At 45.2% G+C, this 22,008-nt stretch overlaps 1 protein-coding gene across 2 annotated transcripts in view; it reads left to right on the forward strand.

Annotated features, from left to right (window-relative positions):
* Positions 1 to 3,481: 3,481 nt before the first annotated feature.
* The window catches only part of Ankle2 (ankyrin repeat and LEM domain-containing protein 2), a 39,013-nt gene continuing 20,486 nt past the window's right edge, over positions 3,482 to 22,008 (forward strand). For both annotated transcript variants that reach the window (XM_050183994.3, XM_072287783.1), the window contains exons 1-13: positions 3,482 to 3,608; positions 4,004 to 4,254; positions 4,877 to 5,041; positions 6,235 to 6,401; positions 6,991 to 7,179; positions 11,822 to 11,944; positions 12,737 to 12,803; positions 15,540 to 15,706; positions 17,455 to 17,579; positions 17,858 to 17,984; positions 19,604 to 19,817; positions 20,372 to 20,523; positions 21,148 to 21,402. In XM_050183994.3, coding sequence (XP_050039951.2) covers positions 4,068 to 4,254; positions 4,877 to 5,041; positions 6,235 to 6,401; positions 6,991 to 7,179; positions 11,822 to 11,944; positions 12,737 to 12,803; positions 15,540 to 15,706; positions 17,455 to 17,579; positions 17,858 to 17,984; positions 19,604 to 19,817; positions 20,372 to 20,523; positions 21,148 to 21,402 — 1,938 coding nt within the window. In that variant the 5' untranslated portion in view covers positions 3,482 to 3,608; positions 4,004 to 4,067. The remainder of the gene's footprint in view (positions 3,609 to 4,003; positions 4,255 to 4,876; positions 5,042 to 6,234; positions 6,402 to 6,990; positions 7,180 to 11,821; positions 11,945 to 12,736; positions 12,804 to 15,539; positions 15,707 to 17,454; positions 17,580 to 17,857; positions 17,985 to 19,603; positions 19,818 to 20,371; positions 20,524 to 21,147; positions 21,403 to 22,008) is intronic.

Raw genomic sequence — 22,008 nt, forward strand, 5'->3', positions numbered from 1 at the left:
ATGCCCCAAGAGCCCCACGTTGGGCTCCGGATGTGGGAGATACGGGGTTCTCCTCCGTACTCTTGGGACAAAGGAACGACAACACAGTAGTGCAAACAATCACAAGGGCATTTATTGCACCTTTCATAGATCAATGCCTGCTAGCCGAGTTGCTATCCCCAAAACATGCCGATAGGCGCGCGACAAATCTAGAAGTCCGACTTACCGCGACCGCATTGCGAGCGAATATGTTCGCCCCATGCTGGATCCCAACGCCTGGTCGTTCGCGTGTTCGGTCACGCCAACGGTCGTGCGTTCGAAGGCGGCCACGCGAGGCGGTCTCGCAGAAGCATGGTCGCAGCGCGCGCGGAATGTCCACGCTGTTCGCCGGCCCGCCGGGAAAAAGACCCAGCGCCTTGTCCCTCGGCGCCCGAGTAAACCCGCCGCGACGGTCGCGCCATCTCTCGCACCGCGCTTGTACCACTCCGAGCGCCGCGGGCGCCAGGCCACGCGAGCCGTGCGGGAAAACAGCATATCAGGGGATGCGTGAGAGTCGCGCATCCCCACAAACTCGGCGCTCGCTACTTTCCTGTCGAGAATGCTGCGTCACACTGATAACGCGCATGCCGTTCGTGACTGGGAAGTACCGGGCTCGCAGCGTTAAAGAAAGGAAACGCGGGCAAGACAGATGACGATTATTGTTGTGGGACAACATACGCCCCAAAGGGTGTAAATTTTTTTAAGAGTGTGTGTGTGGCAAATGTATACACCCTTTGGGGTGTATATTTGCCACACAACAATAATGTCATCTGTCTGATTTGTTTGCGTTTCCTTTATGGAAAACGCTGCGCTCGCTACTTTCCTGTCGAAAATGCATGCTCTGTCATGCTTATAAGGCGCATGCCGTTCGTTACTTGGAAGTACCGGGCTCGCAGCGTTAAAGAAAGAAAATGCGGACAAGACAGATGATTATATATGTACTCTTGTGGGGCAAGATACACTTGTAAATACAGTTGCACCCTTTGGGGTGTATATTTGCCACACAACAATAATCGTCATCTGTCTTGTCCCCACTTCCTTCCTTTAACGCGGCGAGCCTGGTACTTTCCAGTAACGAACGGCATGCGCGTTATCAGCATGACATAGCATTCCCGAGAGGAAAGTAACGAGTTCAGCGTTTTCAAGAGAGGAAATGCGGGCAGGACAGATGACGATTATCGTTGTGTGGCAAATATACACTCTAAGAAAAGTTTACACCCTTTGGAGTGCATATTTGCCACACAACGATAATCGTCATCTGTCTTATCCGCATTTTCTTTCTTAATTGGAAACTACAAAGACGGCGCCGAATAAAACAACACACGAACAAAGGAGACACGAGACAAGCACGTAGGCGCACTTGTTATAAAACAACACACGAAGAAAGGAGACACGAGGCAAGCACGTAGGCGCACTTGTTAGTGCGCCTACGTGCTTGTCTCGTGTCTCCTTTGTTCGTGTGTTGTTTTATTCGGCGCCGTCTTTGTAATCATGCTTAACCAACTAGCCCACCAGCACATGCTCAGTGACTTCTTGAAAACGCTGCGTTCGTTACTTTCCTGTCGGGAATGCTATATATGTCATGCTGATAACGCGCATGCCGTTCGTTACTAGAAAGTACCGGGCTCGCCGCGGTAAAGAAAGGAAATGCGGACAAGACAGATGACGATTACTGCTGTGTGGCAAATATAAACCCCAAAGGGTGCAACTGTGTTTAGAGTGTACACTCCAAAGGGTGTAAACTTTTCTTAGAGTGTACACTCTTAGGCAAATAAGTACACCCTTTGGGGGTGTATATCTGCCACACAACACTTTAAAACAAAATTACACCCTTTGGGTCGTATCTTGCCACACAACGATAATCGTCATCTGTCTTGTCCGCATTTTCTTTCTTTAATGCGGCGAGCCCGGTACTTCGTAGTCACGAACGGCATATGCCCGTTATCAGCATGACAGAGCGCTCTCGACAGGAAAGTAGCAAGCGTAGCGTTTTCAAGGAAGGAAGTACGGGCAAGACAGATGACGATTATCGTTGTGTGGCAAATATACACCCCAAAGCGTACCGTCTTTTTTCAATGTGTACACGCTAAAAAAAGTTTTGTGGCAAATATACACCCCAAAGCGTACAGTTTTTTTTTAAGTGTGTACACGCTAAAAAAAGTTTGTACCCTTTGGGGTGTATATTTGCCACACGATAATCGTCATTTGTCTTGCCCGCATTTCCTTTCTTTACCGCTGCGAGCCTGGTACTTACAAGTCACGAACGGCATGCCCGTTATCAGCATGACTGAGCGTTCTCGACAGGAAAGCCTGGAAAGTAGCGAGCGCAGCGCTGCGCTCGCTACTTTCCTGTCGTGACTTTGAAGTGTCGTGACTTTGAAGTACCGGGGTCCCCGCGTTAAACAAAGGAAATGCGGACAAGCTATAGATGACGATTATCGTTCACTCTTAGAAAAATTTACACCCTTTGGGGCGTATCTTGTCCCACAACAACAATCGTCATCTGTCTTGCCCGCGTTTCCTTTCTTTAACGCTGCGAGCCCGGTACTTCCCAGTCACGAACGGCATGCGCGTTATCAGTGTGACGCAGCATTCTCGACAGGAAAGTAGCGAGCGCCGAGTTTCAAGAAAGGAAACGCAAGCAAGGCAGATGACGATTATTGTTGTGGGACAGATATACACCCCAAAGGGTGCAACCGTTTTAAGAGTGTTGTGTGGCAAATGGGTGTAATTTTGCTTAAGAGTACACTCTAAAAAAAAGTTTGCACCATTTGGGGTGTATATCTGCCACACAACGATAATCATCATCTGCCTTGCTTGCGTTTCCTTTCTTGAAAACGCCGCGCCCGCTATAGTTTCCTGTCGGCAATGCTATGTCATGTTGATAACACGCATGCCGTTCGTTACTGGGAAGTACCGGGCGCGCAGCGTTAAAGAAAGGAAATGCGGACAAGACAGATGACGTTTTATCGTTGAGCGGCAAGATACGACTCAAAGGGTGTAAACTCTTCTTTAGAGTGCGGTCATGGACGACGAGCAACCGTCTACTATGTCGTCTGCTAAAGCACGCTACATAATGGTACTATGCAGTTGTGGAGGGCTGTATTTAGTTCTGATTGTCCCGGGCATCGTAACACTAGTGAAGGCAAACTTACTTTAGGATGCATTATTTGTTGGCGCACCCATGGAATGGCATTTAGTTCTTTGGCCGCGTTGGCCGAGTGCCTATAGCCCAACTCGCGGCAACCTTCAAACTTAGCTGCACTACGCCGCCAGCGCCGCTTCACTTAGCTGCCTTTTCGGTGTACACATTGTAACGTCAAACTAGCTGGCATTTGTTAAAGCAGTGTTTGGGTTTACATGTGCTACAAAAATTATATATTGTCGAAGTAGCTTGCCTTAAATGAACTTTTTTAAAAACATGCTACAATACGGCCAGGCTTCAACAGCAATGCATACTGCCATATTTAATATTGTGTTGTGAGTGCGCTACGCGAACCGTGCTCTATTCAAGACGAATTCTATGATTGACCCGGATAATTGTGGAGGGCTTGCTGTTGATCTGTCCTTGCATGTAATGCCTACCACAGGTATTTTACGATTCATTTCTTCACTCCACTTCCTTAAACCTTAGCCTTGACCGCGCTCGTGTGGGTATTCTCTTGTTTTGAACTAGCTTCGCTAGACAGGTTTTTCTAGCTGCCACTGCCGACCGTTGCATTGCTCGAAACAAACCTACACAATTTGCTTTTGTGTGTAATTGGAAACATCTAGTGGCGTGACAGCTCCTTCATTTATGCCAGCCAGACGTGTTTTGTGTGAAGGGAAGTTTGTTTTAGGCGACTGAAGGACGTTGCTTCTGCCGTTGCACTGAAAAGCAAAAGTACAGTGATCATCTCATATTTTTTTTTAAGTTGTGACGCCGTGCTAATTGTTGAATGCTGTGCTTTTGACGCATGACAACTGCACCTGTGGCCTGGTACAGACATGTCACTTTCGCGGAGGGTGGCGATGTCATAGAAGTTGTACGGTTGTACTTTGTGCCCGCCATGGTATTCGCAATGGGCACCACGAAAGAAGACGAAGCCGAAGGCAGTTTGACAGCGGATGGCACTGCCACCGTCGCCCCTCTTTCGTCCGACACCGCATCTAAGCTGTCGTCGAGGGATGCGGCCGCGCCGGTGGCGTACTTCGGCGTAGCCCTGGGCGCCGGCATGACTCCCTGCGATGACGATGGTGAGTGTAAAGGCGCGGCCTTCTGTTTATTCGTGAGGAGTGGATCCGACAGGTGTGCGGTCTAGAATACTGTCCCGCGTCCCTAGTACTAGTCTTCTGGCGTTCGCCGGACAGTCCGGCCTCGTACACCGTTAGCAGACATTGCTCGTCGCAGCCTGCCTTCCCCTTTCCCTCCCGCATATGTCTAAAAGATATCCCTTGAAAAATAACTTGAAAGGAAGGTAGCTTCTTTACTTTATCTTTTCTGGCGGCGCGGACATGTGCTGCGCCACCAAGTCGGATCAGTGTGCTAAGTTACTAAACGCATGTCTCTATTTTTCTTTCATTACGAGGGATTAAAAAAAAAAAATTCATGCAGTTGTGCTGTGACGATCAATTTTCTCTTGTGCAGTGTTGCCCTTCCCGCGTATGTCTAAAAGATATCCCTTGAAAAATAACTTGAGAACAAGCTGGCTTTCTTTATTTTATCTTTTCTGGCGGCGTGAAATTATGCTGCGCCACCTAGTCGGATCAGTGGGCTAAGTTACTAAACGCACGTCTTTATTTTGCTTTCATTACGAGGAATTAAAAAAAAAATTTCAAGCAGTTGGGCTGTGACGATCAATTTCCTTCTTTTGTGCAGAGTTGCCCTTGGTTTTTGTTGACCGCACCCTGGCATTACGCTGTGTCAAGAAGTACCGGGGAGCTCGGTTTAAGGCATTTAGCTCCAGGGAGGAAGCTGCAGCATTTAGCGTTCAGCCAGCAGTGACAGCCGTGGAAAGCACAGACGCACCCGACTCCACAACAGGTAGGCAGCCAGGGATTCTGTTTATGAAATTCGAGAAAGGCAGCGTGGATGAAATCTGGCCGGCTCGGCTTGTTTCTTCCTTTTATGTTGTGCTGTACCAGTTTTAGGAAAGAAAAAAGTTGTCATGGATCCTAAAGCATTGCGAAGGTACAGAGAAGTCCTGTACATGTTCCTTAGAATGTTTTACAGTTTGAGGAAAATTCTTTCCTTGTCAGCATACTTGGAGCAACAGTCCAGGAAAGGTGGTGTTCCCAGTTCTATTTCCATGCCTGCGCAGTTACAATCTTTGAGGAAGCTGTGTGCGTTTCTTTTGACACCGAGGATCCCTCTACAGGGAAGGGGGTGGGGGTTTGGATTGACCCCCAATATTTCCCCCTGCACCTTCAACAAGAATTCAGAATCATTTCGTACTTTCCCCTTCCCCCAAAACAGAAAAATCCTTGTGCAGTCCCTTTTTAGCTTTTCCTACTCTTGAGTGGACAATTTTTCCCTTTTGTGAAACTTCCTCTACCTTGTAAGTTTTCACAACACTTATGTGCTTTTTCAAGGTGGACACCAGCTACTGTGCTCATTGGTATTCCCAGCTAGTTGGCTATGACGCGCGCGCACACGCACGCACGCACGCGCACACACACACACACACACACACACACACGTGCACACACACACAAATGGCAGCCAACAAAGCAAGCAAATTTGCCCAACTAATGGCACACTGGCCATTGTTAAAATGAAGGTCACCGTGCTATGTGCTCCTGTGGATTCTTCTCCCTTGTGAATAATTTCATCACGAGAGCCATGTCTACATTTTCCGTGCTGTGATACAAGAAAACAGGGCTTGTACATACTGTCTTAAAAATTACTGTGTCACCATTGGTTGGGCCAACTGCCTCGCAGGAAAGCTAGCTTTACAATTATGAAAGGTGCCTATTCAATTTCCCTCCTTCCGCCCACCCCTTGTTTCATGAATACTTTGACCTTTATCCTAACTTCCTTCATGAGGGTGTGCCTTCCCGACGCTGTCCGTGCATGCCTGTTGAAAAATCATGGCAGAAATTGCATGTAGAACATGCAAATGAAACAGAAGATTGGGGAGCTCTTCTGTGTGTTCTGTTTACTTTCTGCCATGAAGGCCTGCTGAATGCCCCAGTTTTCTGCCATATGGAGATGTGCTTTTCTTCTACTTCTTTCAGTGGCACTTGTTGGAGAGAAGAGCAGCAACTACAGAGCTCCAAAAAGCCAAGACCTTGTTCAGCTCCGCAAAGCCATTGAAGCTGGAGATGCCAACTTCTTCAGACAAAACGTCTGGTCCAATCCTCGCTACCTTGTTGGAAGCGGCGACACTCCGACCATCCTGCAGGTGCTCCTTTTCTTTCATGTGCTTCTGATACAATTTAGCTTTCTATAGGAATAGGGAGGTGTCTGTTTCGGCACCTACCCAGTGGCACATAACCATTCTGGGAGCCTGTCCAAGAATCTTTGCATACCCAGTGCTACGTGCCCAGTTTCACTTTTTCAGTGTCCAAGTTGTATGATTGGCCAGATAGCTGCAGCTAGCAGCCACAAAGTGGGAAAAAGACTAAAAAAGTTTCCCTTAAAAATATGGCCTCTGGGTGGACCACTGATATGGCAGTCAAGTGAAGTGAAAGTGCTTTCTTACACTGTGTAGCATGAACACACGAATGCAGGCAATGCAACTGCATTACCAGCAGTTCGCTATTATTTTTATGGCATGTTCACTGCTGTGGCACTGTAGTACCTTTGTTGCGGAATAAACTAAGCACTCTTTGTCTGTTAAATCTGGGCTTGGGCATCACAGAAAGATTCGCTGCCCACCCCCTTCTTGATTTCATCCTGTCCACAATCGCCCCTTGAAAATGATCTGGACTTCTGTATGCAGTCAATGTAGTGCAGATGTTCATCTGCTGGAATAAATGCATTGTGTGCAGGAAGGATACCGGTACAATGCCCTGCACGTTGCCTGTGCCAAGCGGCAGCCCGCACTGGTGCAGTTGCTGCTGGACACTCTGCAGGATGCACACTTTCTCGAGCTGCTCTACCCCGATGACAGCATCGATGTGAGGAATCGGCGCAAGGTGTTTCTTCTTGACCTGTACCTGAACACGCCAGACAAAGGGGTGAGACGGCGCTTTTCTTCTACAGCCGTTGTTTCTGTATTCTTTTGAACGCACAGCGTCATCTATGGTATGAACTGCAATGGCCTATCTGGCTCATACTTTACAAAGAAAAACGTATAGTGTAGGGCAACTGGCAATGAGATTTCACTTTTGCTAAATTGGTTATAAATGAGAACTATATACCAATGAAATAATTTTGACAAAGACCCAAGCCTGGTAATCGTACAATTTTTTTATTGCCAGCCTCTAAATGGCTATGACCCAAGTTCCAGCTCGTCGCCACTGGGATTTTTCATCATGCTGAGGGCAATCGTGGCCACTGCGTAACCTCAAGGGTCATGCCAAGAAGCTGCCTATTCTGTCATACACCACTTTCAGCTTGAAGCTAAACTTTTCAACAGAATCACCTGTCTGGTTGGGAAATTTATTAGGACTTTCAGAAATGTCGAAATGTTTAGCTTCAAGTCTATACGTGCAGACTTTAGACTAGAGGCAGTGCAACTTAAAGAACTATATAAAAGCCATGAAGGGAATATCCGTCTTCAAGACTCGCCTAAACTTCACCCAGAAATGCAAAGACAAAAACATCGTGCCACGAAGTCTCCAGCTACGCCAACCGATCAACACACCAGAAGGCCGGGACATCATTAACAAGGCCCAGCAAAGATTGGTGGCAGTGCAGATTCACGAGTGCCACACAGCGATTCGGAAGAAAGAAGTTGACACGTTTTTAGCCAGAAGACAGCTCGAACACCAGGTACCCCATCTCTTTTTGTCAATTGATTCGTTTGCAAAGGCCATCGCGTCCTCGGAGGAAATGAAACACCATGAAATGCAGAAGAAGATAATCTCTTCCCTAATCAACAAAACCGAGAAATCAGGAGTGTTAAACAAACACACAGTAACCAGTTTATCATCGAGGAAGTTCACGACTGAAGAAACCAATTCTGGCAAAAGGTCACAAATTCAATGTTACCACAGATAACCTATCCCTCCCCAAGATGATCGCCGTCCTAGAGAGCGGCATCCAGCAACTGTACCCCAAAGTGTGGGAACAGGTCAGGCTGAAAGCAATCAGCGTAATAAGGTCAAATAACAACCGCAGAAGAGAACGAAACTTGTGTTCTGATGAAATAAGAGCACCGAGAATACTGAAAGAAGATACAAGCATTGTAGTCCTACGAGCGCACAAGGGGAACTCAACCGTTGTTTTGAATGTACAGGACTATGAGGAAAAGGCGTTCGCCCTACTTAACAGCTAAGACTACGAGAAACTAAAGAAAGACTCCACCCTGAGAACCCAGTCGGTGCTGAATAAGACACTGGTTGAAATATTCCCCAGCCACCTAAATTCTCGAAATCTCAACCTAAAATTAATGTGTAGGAACGGATCCACCCCAGCTTTTTATGACTTGGCAAAACTCCATAAACCTGGAATCTCCTTACGACCAATCGTAGACATTTCGTGTTCCCCACTGCAATCACTATCCATATATTTGCACCAGGTTATATAGCCACTCACTGGAAGGACAGCATCTCACATGTGCGACTCCAAGAATTTCATCAAATTCGCATCAAAGGTATGTATCGAAGATGATAAATGCCTAGTTTCTTTTGATGTGGTCTCTCTGTTTACCAGAGTACCCAGTAAGTTGGCTATTTCCGCAACTAGGGATGCCCTGAATTGTGACAATACACTCAATGAAAGAACCCCCTTGAGTGTAGACGAGATCTGCCGCCTTCTTGAGCTGTGCCTGTCCAGTACCTACTTAACCTTCCGAGGCAGCTACTACAGGCAGGTTGAAGGAACTTCCATGGGAGCCTCAATTTCCGATGCCATGGCTAATTTGACTGTGGAGAATATTGAGGAAAAAGCTCTGAGTACCTCTTCCCTGAAACCAAAAGTTTTCCTCAGGTACGTGGATGATTGCTTCTGCATCGTGAAGACAGCAAGTTGAAAACATGAACAGACAGCATTCTAAAATTTTCAGTCTACCACAAATCAGCCCACACAGGCCACTACCTTTACTTCGTATCCAACCATCCGGCAAACCACAAGGCGTCTGTTGTAAATTCTTTATTCAAAGGAGTTGAAACTCATTCCTCTTCGGAATCAGATCAAAAGAAAGAAAAGAGAATGGTTTTCCACAAACTTAAAAGGAATGGCTACACAGAGGACCTCACCTGAAAAACAACCCGACAACAATAAGGAAGAAACAAACTACTGGACTTTCAACTGTTGACTTCTCCCCTACCCCAGAAACAAGTGTCCATCCCACACTTCAAAGGTACCAGTGATGCTCTCAGCCGAATGTTGAAAAATGAAACCCTCAGAGTTGCACACAAACTGATAAAACACCTTCAATATCCTCCCTAAACCAGAAGATCGTCCACCAAAACAAAAATCTCAAGCCGTCGTCTACAAGATCAGCTGTGCCAACTGTCCGGCGTCGTACATCAGGGAAACCAAAAATCGAAAAGAAAGAACCGGACAACATGAGAATGACATCGGAACATTCAACTGAATACACAGCGTCGTCGGCGAACATTCTGAAGACGCTGACCACAAAATTGCTTTCCAAGAAACCCAAATCTTTCAAACAGAGACAAACTCGCGGAAAAGGCTACTACAGGAGTCATGGCACATTCAGAATACGGGAGGTAACATAAACCGTGTGAAGGGCAACCTACCATCTGTGTACATCCATGGCCTTGGTGACATGACTTAAAGAAGGAAAGAACGCCCAGCCAGGTAGATCCCCGCATGAGGTCACCAACACCAAAACGTCTGCGCCCCCCGATGCTCCCCATCTTCCGTCAACGGCACTCTCACGTGTCGAGCTCCCCTAGCGTCGGTCATCCGAGTCGACCAGCACCGCTGCAGCCATCCCCACTTTCGCCCCCCTTCCCGTCTGTCAAGTGTCTCCCCACCTTCCACACTCTCCCCTCCTTTTTACAAAGGTCCCTTTAAAAGCAACGCACCGCCACCCCCGAAAAATACTCCCTGAAGAAGGAGCGGAATGGGCTCCAAAAAGTTGGGCAAATGTAGTTCACTTATTTGGTTGGAGTCAGTCTGAAAGTCCTAACCACTTGCAGTAAGCCGTAATGGCAGTGTTACTTTATTTGTGTGTGTTCTACTTCTCAATCTCTCTCTCTCTCTCTCTCTCTCTCTCTCTCTCTCTCTCTCACGAACACTTTTATTTTGCAGTTTCAATGTCAAAAACAGCAATCTTTGTGAGCTTTTTGTGACTCTTCAAATTGTACTTAAAACGTGAAATTTTTCTCTGAGGCTACTCTGTCTACTATTTTAAGCTGGGCTTTTTACGTCATCAAAAACTTTGTTGCAGTTCACTTTAATTGTCTAGGCTGGCACAATATGTGCTTTTGTGAAACTATGCTGCTACTACCTGTATCAAAGTCGTGCAAGCAGACACCAGAATTAGTGTGACCTTGATCTACATAGGTTATAGTAAATGAAGTAATGTGTATGAAAATCTGGGGGCACTGCCAACTGTTATCCTTGAAGGGTTGGCATCACCATAGTGACAATGGTGATGCCAACCCTGCAAGGATAACGGATAAATAAGTGACTATTAGTCACTTGTTTTAATTTTGGCAATTGGTAATGTAGAAAACATTCTGGCTGGAGTGAGCTGGAATTCTGGCTAGAATGCACTAGTGTGTTCAGATGACCATGACATCACATGAGTGTTCTGTTTTCGCATTATAGCCAAGTATTTGTGGAACTGCATCACTGCCAGTTTCTGGAAAATCGGTTCTAGTGCTGTGAAAGTCCACAAAGTTGAGGCAGGTTCACAAAAAAGAAAACTATCCTCCACGTCACTGTAGCAGAAAGCCACAAAGGAAACTCATACCACTTGGTCAGGAAAAAAGCTTTGCACTTCAAGAAAAAAATTTACCTGTTCTGTTGATCACACCCAGGACCAACACCTTTCTGAGGTGGTCGCTTTACCATCTGAGCTAACCAGGGGGCTAGTGGATTGGAGAGTGAGGTCGAATTAATCATCAACTTGAAACACTGCCGGAAAGTTATCATGATTTGGTTATGTCGGGCAAAATTTTCATAAAACTCATTCCCTTTCTGGGGGAATGATCATTGTCCTTTTAATGAATCCTCATTTTTGTTGGCTTTCATAGAACTGATTGGCCGCACAGTATCCCTGTGCTTCGAGATTCAAAGTTTTTGCAACTCTTGTTCTTGTCTCTCCTGCTTGGTCTTGCAACTGTTTCAGAAAAGCATTTTTCTCAGCATTAACTTCAAAGTCTCTCTACTCCTGTTCTAGATAGGCAGAGCATTGTGGGTCTTTTTGGATTCCTTGAATCGTGCAGAAGCATTGATGCCCTGTTTAGCTAAATGTGAGAAACAACTTTTTCATAAGATTCTCTGGAAAGTAAGCAAACTAGCATAAAGTTACTGCCAAATGAGACAAACAAAAATGGACTTGGTATTCAAGGTAAGCACATAAAATTGCATGCCTACAAGTTTTCAGCACCGTAACTCGAAGAATAAAGATTTCTTATAAAGAATAAAGACCTAAATCTTCCCGTCGTAAAGTTCACTGTTCTCCAAGCGTTACCATAGGAATCTATAGGGGGAGTCTAACAGCTCTTTCTGTTTCAGCGTTGTGAGACACCGCTTCACTTTGCCAGCAAGTTTGGCTGCTATGAAGCAGTCGAGCTCCTTGTAGCATTGCCAGAGTGTGATCGAAACAGGCTCAATAAGGAAGGACAAACACCACGCCAGGTCAGTACTGCTTAACTGCACACTGTAGAAGTTCACCATTAAGGTAATAAACTGTAGACATTTGGTTGCATTTTATAGAACAGCTCTTGCAATGTACTTACATTAGAGTATATGTAGGTAAGTGTCATGGGGTCGCAGTAATTTCTGGGTCGACTCATGTGACTTCCACCCAGCCCTGTCCCCACATTTTCTCTTTTTTCCCTTTTTTTTACTCATAATGCTAAGAAAGACTTATGGACTCTAGAGAGCTGGAGACTGCTCTAATTCACACGTGTAAATTAAATAAATAAATATATTAATAAAGATGACACAAGGGACACGCTCTTTGCATGCAATACATTGAGCCTCTTGTTGATCTTCATTGCATGTTTCAAGCTCAACAACTGCCAATCACTGTGGCAATTCCAAAATGTGCTACATTCATCATGGCAAGTTTACTACTACCTAAAATGATGGGCCGCATTTTGGCGGTGAGGCTACAACATTGAGCAAGATGAATCTTGTACTGTGAGCACATCATGTATAGAGGCACAGATGTAACATTGATGATAACATTATAATAAAAAAAGATTTCAAGCACTTTCTGCAATTTTCTCATTGACATTTTTCATTTAATTATAACATTAGAGTTGATTAAATAATTACGACTAATTATGTAATTATGTAGAACGAAAAAAAAGATAATGTAACTCTGGCTAAAGTTGACTGGGACACCCTGTATATCCAATTCATGTTCTTCAGATTCCTTTTTTCAATTCGACTTCGTCTGCTAATCTGTTCTGTCTGTTCCAGATTATTTGTGACCGGCTGCCATCTGCAACTGCAGACTTGAAGAAGAGGATGGACTCATTGTTTGAAGGCAAGCTTACGTTCATTTGACAGTTTTTGTGCATTTACCATTCTGGCCCCTTCTGGACAGCTCCAAATTGAGCTCCAAATGCAGCATCGCATAATTCTATGAACAGGCTCAGTGTTTCATTCTGCTTGCTCTGTTGGAGATTTGAGCTCAGTCTAGATGTGACACCATCAAAATATTGAGTCCAACTGCTTTCATAGGGGCCACATTCTTGACCAATCACTCTTGGCAAGATAACTCACTTCACGTTGATTGGCTAAACTAGTCCAGGAGAATGTGATGGTAGCCGTAAATGTATCTCTCATCAGTATTCTTTCAATGGGCCCCTCACCAAGCCTAATTGCATATTTTATTTACACATTAGTAGTTGCGAGTACTGTCTAAGGAGCATCCCACCGTAATAATTTTTCAAGCTTCTGCAAAGCACTGCGAAATCTGGCAACCATAACTACCACTGTAAAATGCGTCAGGGATAAGAGACAGACCAATTTGTGAAGGGGCACCAGCACCATGATGTTTCAGCATATACAGCAGCCTATCAAATGTGGGTCTGTTCTTGTGAATGGGCTCATCTGCAGTGGTGCATGGAGTTCCACTTCCTCTCTTGTCCCTGGTATTTCATTTGCTGCCACTTCCAATCGCACAGCCTGCAAGCACAATCTTGTACTCTCGTGGCAAGGCTTCAGTGCTGTCATCTCAGCCAGAGTTTGTGTGTGAAACGAACATAAAAGCAGAAAATTAGCCTTTGGTTGTGCTTTCCTCTGCTAATGACTTGCAATTTTCTACAGAACAAACAGTAGAATGGCAAGTTGGGCTAGTTGGTGGTTGTTCATCTGGTATAAAGGGGTTATTGCGTTAGAAACACACAGACAACAGGCGTAGAAGTGGACAGGACGCGCGCAGTCCCCTGCACGCATCCTGTGCACTTCTGTTGTCCGCGTGTTTTTGCGCAATACCTCCTTTCTACAAGATGAATAGCGCAAAGAGTTGCACAATTGAGGTCTGGAACCCTGTCCTGATGCCTTTAGTATCTCTTTAGTCAGCTTCTCTTGCACTGACTCATTATGGCATTCTGCTTCTAACCATGAAGTCGTGGGTATGATTCCCAGCCATGGAGGCTGCATTTTGATGAAGGCAAGATGCAAAATTGTTTTTGTATAGTAGAACCTAGTCTTTCAAGGGACCACGGAAAAAAGATTAGAAGGCTGCTTTTAGGAATGCTGCAAATCGCCACAGTAATGTCAGAAACAACTCAATAGCTGGCAGTGCAGTTATTAGACATCTTGGCACGTGTACTGCAACCGGGAACAGCGCGTGCACGCATGTGTAATTAAGGGACACATACAATTTTCCATGACAGTGGCCATTATCCACTGCAATATTTTGCTTACGCCTCACTGCATGACACGGCTTTAGTGCAGCAAAGCTGACTAAAGATAACCGCCCATTATGCACCTCTACTGCCCCTAAAATAAATGTAGCCCTGTGCTTGGTTCTTAGTAGGTATTAAACATGCACACGTCTGTTACTTTGCAAAGTCTTCACCAGCTGCTCTGTAAATTGTTTCTTGCATTTTCTCTTGATGTTTCTAGAAGCTTTGGTAGCTTGTTGCACTGTATACATACGCAACACCAAATACAATTTGGGAACATCACAGAATGACGACGTATCAAAGGTGAATATAATACATGGGAGTCGGTTGGATTTAGGTTGGGACTGCGAAAGGGGGACCTAGCGGCCGGAATAACGGAAAAGCTTGCGACATAATAATGGGGTTCCGCTTTACTTGGATTTAGATGCACATAAAGGAACGTAGGTGATCAAAATTATTCTGGAGCTCTTCATGTGTAGTGTCTCTCATGGTTTTAGTTCAGCTTTGGTGTGTTAAATCATCATCATCAGCCTGGTTATGCCCACTGCAGGGCAAAGGCCTCTCCCATACTTCTCCAACTACCCCAGGCATGTACTAATGGTGGCCATGTTGTCCCTGCAAACTTCTTAATCTCATCCGCCCACCTAACTTTCTGCCGCCCTCTGCTGCGCTTTCCTTCCCTTGGAATCCATTCCGTAACTCTTAATGACCATCGGTTATCTTCCCTCCTCATTACGTGTCCTGCCCATGCCCATTTCTTTTTCTTGATTTCGACTAAGATATCATTAACTCGCGTTTGTTCCCTCACCCAATCTGCTCTTTTCTTATCCCTGAACGTTACACCTATCATTCTTCTTTCCATAGCTCGTTGCGTTGTCCTCAATTTAAGTAGAACCCTTTTCGTAAGCCTCCAGGTTTCTGCCCCGTACGTGAGTACTGGTAAGACACAGCTGTTATAAACTTTTCTCTTGAGGGATAATTGCAACCTGCTGTTCATGATCTGAGAATGCTTGCCAAACGCACCCCAGCCCATTCTTATTCTGCTGATTATTTCAGTTTCATGATCCGAGTCCGCAGTCACTACCTCTCCTAAGTAGATGTATTCCCTTACCACTTCCAGTGCCTCACTACCTATTGTAAACTGCTGTTCCCTTCCGAGACTGTTAAACATTACTTTAGTTTTCTGCAGATTAATTTTTAGACCCACCCTTCGGCTTTGCCTCTCCAGGTCACTGAGCATGCATTGCAGTTGGTCCCCTGAGTTACTAAGCAAGGCAATATCATCAGCGAATCGCAAGTTACTGTTAAATGCTGTGAGTCAATAAATCAATCATTTTGCCTTTCTCTTGCTTTCCTAAATTTGGCAGAACGCCTGTTTGTGCCAGTGCTGCGGTCCGAGGACAACTCAATGACACCGACAGTCGGGGAGCCATTCTCACCCAATGCGTCGCCCATGCATGGTAGTCCTGTGACTAGCCCGCGTGACACCTCACTTACTATCATGGCCACTGCAGGACCAATGTCTCCGACTGAGGTACTGTATGATTGCGCTTCATTCCCTGTTTTGTGGGGTTATAATTAGTTTACCACAGTTACCGCATTATAATGTGCACCCACTTTTTATTGGTTCAGAGTGAAAGGAAAAAACATTGCCATTTGTTGGGCGTGTTGGTAAACTGAAAGCATATTTAGCGCCAGCAAACAAGGACGGAAGGGAGACACCTTAATGTGCTATGGTGAATAGCGCATTGTGGTGTCGTCTCGCTTCCGTCCTTGTTTGCTGGCGCTAAATATGCTTTCAGGAAAAAACACTCGCACTGTGCACCCAAATCTAAGTCCACCAGCTTTCATAAAAAAAGAAAACTGCAGATATTTAGTGTTGAAACTGGAAAAAGTTAAAGCCTGTCACCTTCATAGAATGTCACTTTATTTACACTCGATGTCCAGCGGTGTCACTCTCTACCACTGTCTGTGGGTCTTGTGCTATCCCCCGTGTGATTTATTGCATTTTACGTTCCACATATATATATATATATATATATATTTTTTCAAATGCCTCCACAACAGTCGCAAACCAGATGGTTGCCGATGCCTCGATTAAGCACTTTTCAATTTTTTCTGCAACTTGTGCACGTCTCCAGAATGGTGAAAAAAAATGTTATGCAGCTTAATTGCAGCAACCTTAGCATGTGAAATAATGTGTAAAGTTGTGAATGAGCTTTCATAATGGAAGCTGCATTTCGTTGTTGCCAACATATGCAAAAACTTATTCCATGCCCACTATTTGCCATCTCGTGATAATGGTGATGATGCTGTCTCTGGTGGTAGGCTGATGCCATGGGATTAATACAGGCGGCTGTTGCTAACAGCCATTAATGCAATTTGCATTTTCTGTCCAATTGTAACACGCAGGCAATTTTCGGATCCTTTTTTTTTTTTTTTTCAAAAATGTTCTGAGCTTTCTATTCCCAAATTGAACAAGTGCAAGCTTTTGGAACACCCAACAGTCATGCAAAAGCGTGACAGTTGTAGCCTCTGTCCTCTGCAGGACATTTACCTGTATCCAGCTGGTTTCTGTGATGCTGACGTGTCCCCTCCCCTCTCTTTCTTTATTTGTGTCCCGACACCTTCTGGTTATCTTTTGGAGCCTTTACCGGCTTGGCCTCCGCACTAGCTGCCCGCAAAGTTCTCGCATGTCCATTAAGTTTTCATCGGAGCCATTGAAAGGTATTAAATGAAAATTAAACAAATCGGCCACTTGCATTTATTGTTGAGGCACTCTTAGCCTCACCAGTGCATGTGACACCATTCTGGATCACCTGCCTTTAATATTCCTCTGAGTTCTTTGAGAGCAGTAATTTGAAGCAGTAATGAACAGGTTGCAAAGACTCTTTCTATAATTAGTGATGAGGTTAGAAGGGGCTTGCAAGACATGAAATGGGGAAAGTGGCTGTAGAAGATGGAATAACAGTCGATTAAATCATAGATGGAGGAGACATAATGCTTGAAAAACTAGCGGCCCTTTATACGAACTGTCTATCGACTTCAATGTTCCCAGAGAACTCGAAGAATGCCAACATTCTACTAATCCACAAAAAGGGAGATCTTAAAGAATTGAAAAATTATAGGCCCATTAGCTTACTCCCAGTCTTATATAAAATATTCACCAAGATAGAACTTTTGTTATCCTGGTGTACTGCCACGACTGTAAGAATGTGTCGGCATGCTTGGGTGGCATTCTTTATGTGTGCATATCCGAGAGTGCCTTTGAACCTTCACCAGGCCCATTCCATGTACCGCCAATGGAAGACTCCGAAGCGGCGCAGCATAGGGATCAAAGAGCCGCTCTCGCCCATGGAGAACATGCGATTCGCCGACTTAGAGAAGGGGCTGGAGTATATAGGCCGGTAAGTTTGCTTCGCGATTCTTGTGGAGAAGGGTTGTGGTTGGCATCTACTGCACCTACTAATATACTTTTGCAACCAGAGACTAAATTTGGTATTGCTGATGCAGCAAAGTGGTCAGGGTCACATAGACCACAAATCTGTTAGTAGCACTTTCGTATGATATGGATTTTGCACACAATCCTCTGTAACGGTTAAAATCAAATAAGTTTAGTCGGAAGACACTAACCCTACAAAAACTTTCACTTGTTCTTAAATGTTTCCCTGCGACTGCCTTCCAGTGGCCTTGCCAAGGAGATGAAGGTGCCTTGGAATGAGTACTGGCCTTTCCTCGGCTGCTGGTGTAACTTGGCTTCTCCAGAGGGCTTAGAAAAACTTGAGGCCCACCTACGAAGCAAACGTTCACAGGTAAACACTTCTTTTTTTTTTTCTGTATCGGTTCGCAAATAACAGTAGCACTCGGGACGCATTTCCTGGTTGGTGTTTTAGACTATAAAGAGTTTGTGAAAATGTCTGAATAATCGTGCAGTGAAAAAGAAAAGTTTTACAAAAGAAGTGCACACGATCATTCTATTGTTTTTTACAACAGAGGTAAGATTAAAGGCTCATTAACAGACTCTTGTTTGGTCTTGTGCTTCTAGGCAACCATGCTGCATCTTAGCATGTATGCCTTTTTTTTTTTTCATCTACCCCACCTTGCGTGCAATAACATGCACCCCTGTCACAACGTTTGGAAGATGAAAGAATGTGCACGTAAACCTGCACAAATCTGTATCAATATATACAGCAACATTCTTATTTTTATATAATGGGAACATGGAAAAACTGACACATTAGGTGATTTCCAAATCTCACCCTCCAGCAATGGCTTCCTTGGATTAACAGAAGCTGTTCTTGAAGGCCATGCCTTTGTGTGCTGCAGGCACCAGAAATCGTTACAAAACCTCAAGACGCTTCGCGTTTGCCGTGTTTGTTGCACCAATTATGCGCGGCTCCAGAAAAATAGCTTTTTATTATGGTTGTGCGAATACAGGATAGAATAGCCTTTTTCCCTCTGAAGCTGCAGAAATAGCAAAGTGCTTAAAATGGCAATCTTCTATTGCTTAGAAAGTATTGCTTTCCCGTTCCAAAAACAGGAGTGTTTTTCCATCTTTATGGCAGGTGGTTTCCATGGGTTATTGTCAGCTCATTAAGGCCAATCTGCACGACAGACAAAAGTGGGGGGTGGGGGCAATGTGCATCGCGTCATCCGGCATCACTCCGAGTGGTCATCAGTGCTGCATGTGCGGTCTGTGGTCGGCGCCAACAGTAAAGAGTTTTCAAATTGCGAGGCCCACGGCAAGTTCACACGGCAGTTCATTCTTTCCAGCGGCAATCAGCCCGATGTTCACACATGCTTCCGTGCTTTCCACATGCGCTGCTTTTGTCGTTCCCTCTGTTAGCGTAGCGTTAATCGTTTCAGTCGATCTTGTTGACCTGGTCAAAGCTTGTACCGTAAAGATTGTGCATGGTGGGAATGCTGTGTGCGTAAGGACACGGCAAAGGCAGTGCAAAATGCGCAACACTAGGTGGAGTGGGTTGATTGCTGCCTAGAGTCAAGCGAGACAAGGCAGAAGAGTGGGCGTGCAACTGCATGGCACAGGCATGCTAGCAGACGGATCAGGATCGATGTCCCTCATATATGGAGCACTCCACAGCTTTTACCCTGGTGATGTCACTTGCATGATCCTCTTGGCGTTATGAAGTGAGGGGAAAGGGCCGGTAAATTTGGGAGGAGCATGGCAGAGGTTGTTTCAGGGCCCTTTAACGGTTGTGTTATGCAGGCAAGCCGTCCTGCAGCTAGAAGCTAGAAGGCTTGTGATACATTGTATTTGTGTCAAATGTGCACAGTGCTCATTAATATTTTTTTGTCTGGCTTTTTGGGGTGAGCTGATACTGTTCTGTATGGGCTACAATTTCAAATAACATAGACTGAATGCAACGAAATATGATTTCACCCTTGAGATTTAATATAATCATTCGTGCAGGTGCTGTCTGAAAGATGGTCCCTAGAGACTTCCCCAGCGGCATCTGATGAGCATTCACTGTTCAGTCCCATCAGTCAGCTTTGCGAAGCGTTGGGTGATCTCAAATTACGCCCTGCATTTGAGAAGAGCTGGGGGAGTAGGCAGGGAAGCCAAAACCACCTCCACTGTGCCAAGCTGCCAAGGACTCCCAATGGGAGGACACTTTCATCAGCAGGTGTGTGATGTCTTTCGTGCACTGCGTCTGATTATAAGTGCTGTTTATGTTGCACTAGCCAGTATCTGTGACTAATGTGTGTGTATCGTAATAAGCCAACAAATACGACACCAAGAGCAGCATAGGGGAAATTACTAGTACTTTTTAATTGAATTAAAGAAATGAACTAATGGAAAGTGAAAGTGGATGAAAGAACTGCCCACAAGTGGGATATGAACCCACGTCTTCGCATTACGCACGTGATGCTCTTGCCAATTGAGCTACCGTGGTGCTGTTTTCCCATTTGCTTTCTGGGCATTTATGTTTATCTACTATAACTAAACCTGGGAGTGTTAGCCAGTGCCACCACCCACGGCCTTGACAGCGAATGTGGAACATCCTTTCTCCTACAGGCGTCACATGTACGTGATCTTTTTTGGGTGAAGGCAACTAGTTAATAAACCCGCACATGGTAGCTGAAGAATCCGGCAGCATCTGTCAAGTGTGCCTGTATGTGTGGGTGTACACAATAAGTTGAGTGCTGCTTAACTATGAAATAACGTTTGTCTTGGCAGAGCCTCGCTGCAGCCCTTCTCTGTGTGGGGCGCCGCAGAAGGGTGTTCCCCTTGCAGCTCAACGCTTGGCAAGGGTACTGTTCGACTGGGCAGTAGCTCATGACACTGGCCCAGAGCCAGAAGCTGATCTCGCCTTGCAGCTAAGTGAACAGGTAAGCCTTTGCAGGGTGCCTTGACAAACTGACCTTGGCAGGTCAGGATTGTTCTGACTGGTTTCTATGTTCCAAGTTGTACACTTCGAAGTTCTCTAACAGTGGGCTGTTATATTGCTACACATGCATTGTCACTTTTTACTTGCAATTGTTTTAACTGAGTTATTGCTGTTGCACAAGAAGCATTCGATGCATTGGAACCTTTGCTAATGCTGTTGCCACATCATGAGACAGGCTCGTGATGATCAAACTCTATGCACACTGTTAACCCAATAGTACGCTTTGAAATACACTTAAGCTCTGCCAAGTGCTTATGGGACATATGATAATCGCACAAATATTAAATAGCAAATGAGCCTTAACGCTGTCATTTGATTGCATTACAGCCAGCCGTGCTTGTTATCGTACCAAAGACCTCTGCGGTCTGTCGAAGTATGTTGGCCAAAAATATTTTGTAGTTGGTATGAAATGTTTGTGGTCTCTGGGAGTGCTCTAGATTGCTCTAGTATTTAATGTCGGAAGGTACAGGCTTCCACTTGGAGTGCAATAAAAAGAGTTCTGGCATGATAGTAAAACCACTGTGCCCATTGTGATAATTGCCACATGATGATGGGATGCTGGCAGGTACTGCCAGAGCTGGCCCACTTGGAGCACACTAGCGGACCGGATCTGTGGCGGCTGCACCCTTGGCTGAGCCGGGAGGTGCACTTGCTCCTGCGTGACGGCCTGGAGGCCTCGGAGCGGCAGAGCCTGTGCCGCGCCCTGCGCACGCAGTTGCCTCCTCCATTCACCAACCGAGCAGCTACCGCGTCTCCACCCTCTACCGACGACGAAGATGATGGCGGCAGTGCTGGCGACTTGACACGACGTTACCGACAGGTGGACAGCCATTATAACATGCAGTGGGCCACCGTTGGACCACATTCTAGTGATAGCTATTCTGGGCTTATTTCTAGCTTAAAATAAATGACAGTACTGGCAACAGACTGCCTTAATCTGTTACGCCATTTCATCAACATGCCATCATGGTAGAAGTCCAAGGCCATAGCTGTGCTTGGGTGCATAACAGAATGTCTTGGTAACTTCATTATTGTTCATCAATCTCGTCATTTTCCTTGACATTTCATTGGTATTGCCGGTTTGGGTAGTCCATTTATATGGCCGTCTGCAGTCCTCATTTTTCTGGTGCAAAAAAGGAATGAGCATTTTTTTTATTGCACTGACTGCAATGCCATGCAAGAAACCAAAGTATTGCATAGACAGGATGTCTCATTGGTTTTGTGCTGTGTCCAATTCGCAGCCCACATTTTACTTTCTTGCCCATTTTCAAAATTTACAGGCATTGTGTAAGTAAATGATGGTAGTGTAAGCCTTTGTTTATACAGATACTGAGTTGCAGCAACATGAATACGTATACAGTCAAGCCTCATTATATCGAACACGGATATATTGAATTATTGCGTATATCGAAAATTTTTTATAGCA

The sequence above is a fragment of the Dermacentor andersoni genome, chromosome 4 (assembly GCF_023375885.2).
Source record: "Dermacentor andersoni chromosome 4, qqDerAnde1_hic_scaffold, whole genome shotgun sequence".
NCBI lineage: Eukaryota > Metazoa > Arthropoda > Arachnida > Ixodida > Ixodidae > Dermacentor > Dermacentor andersoni.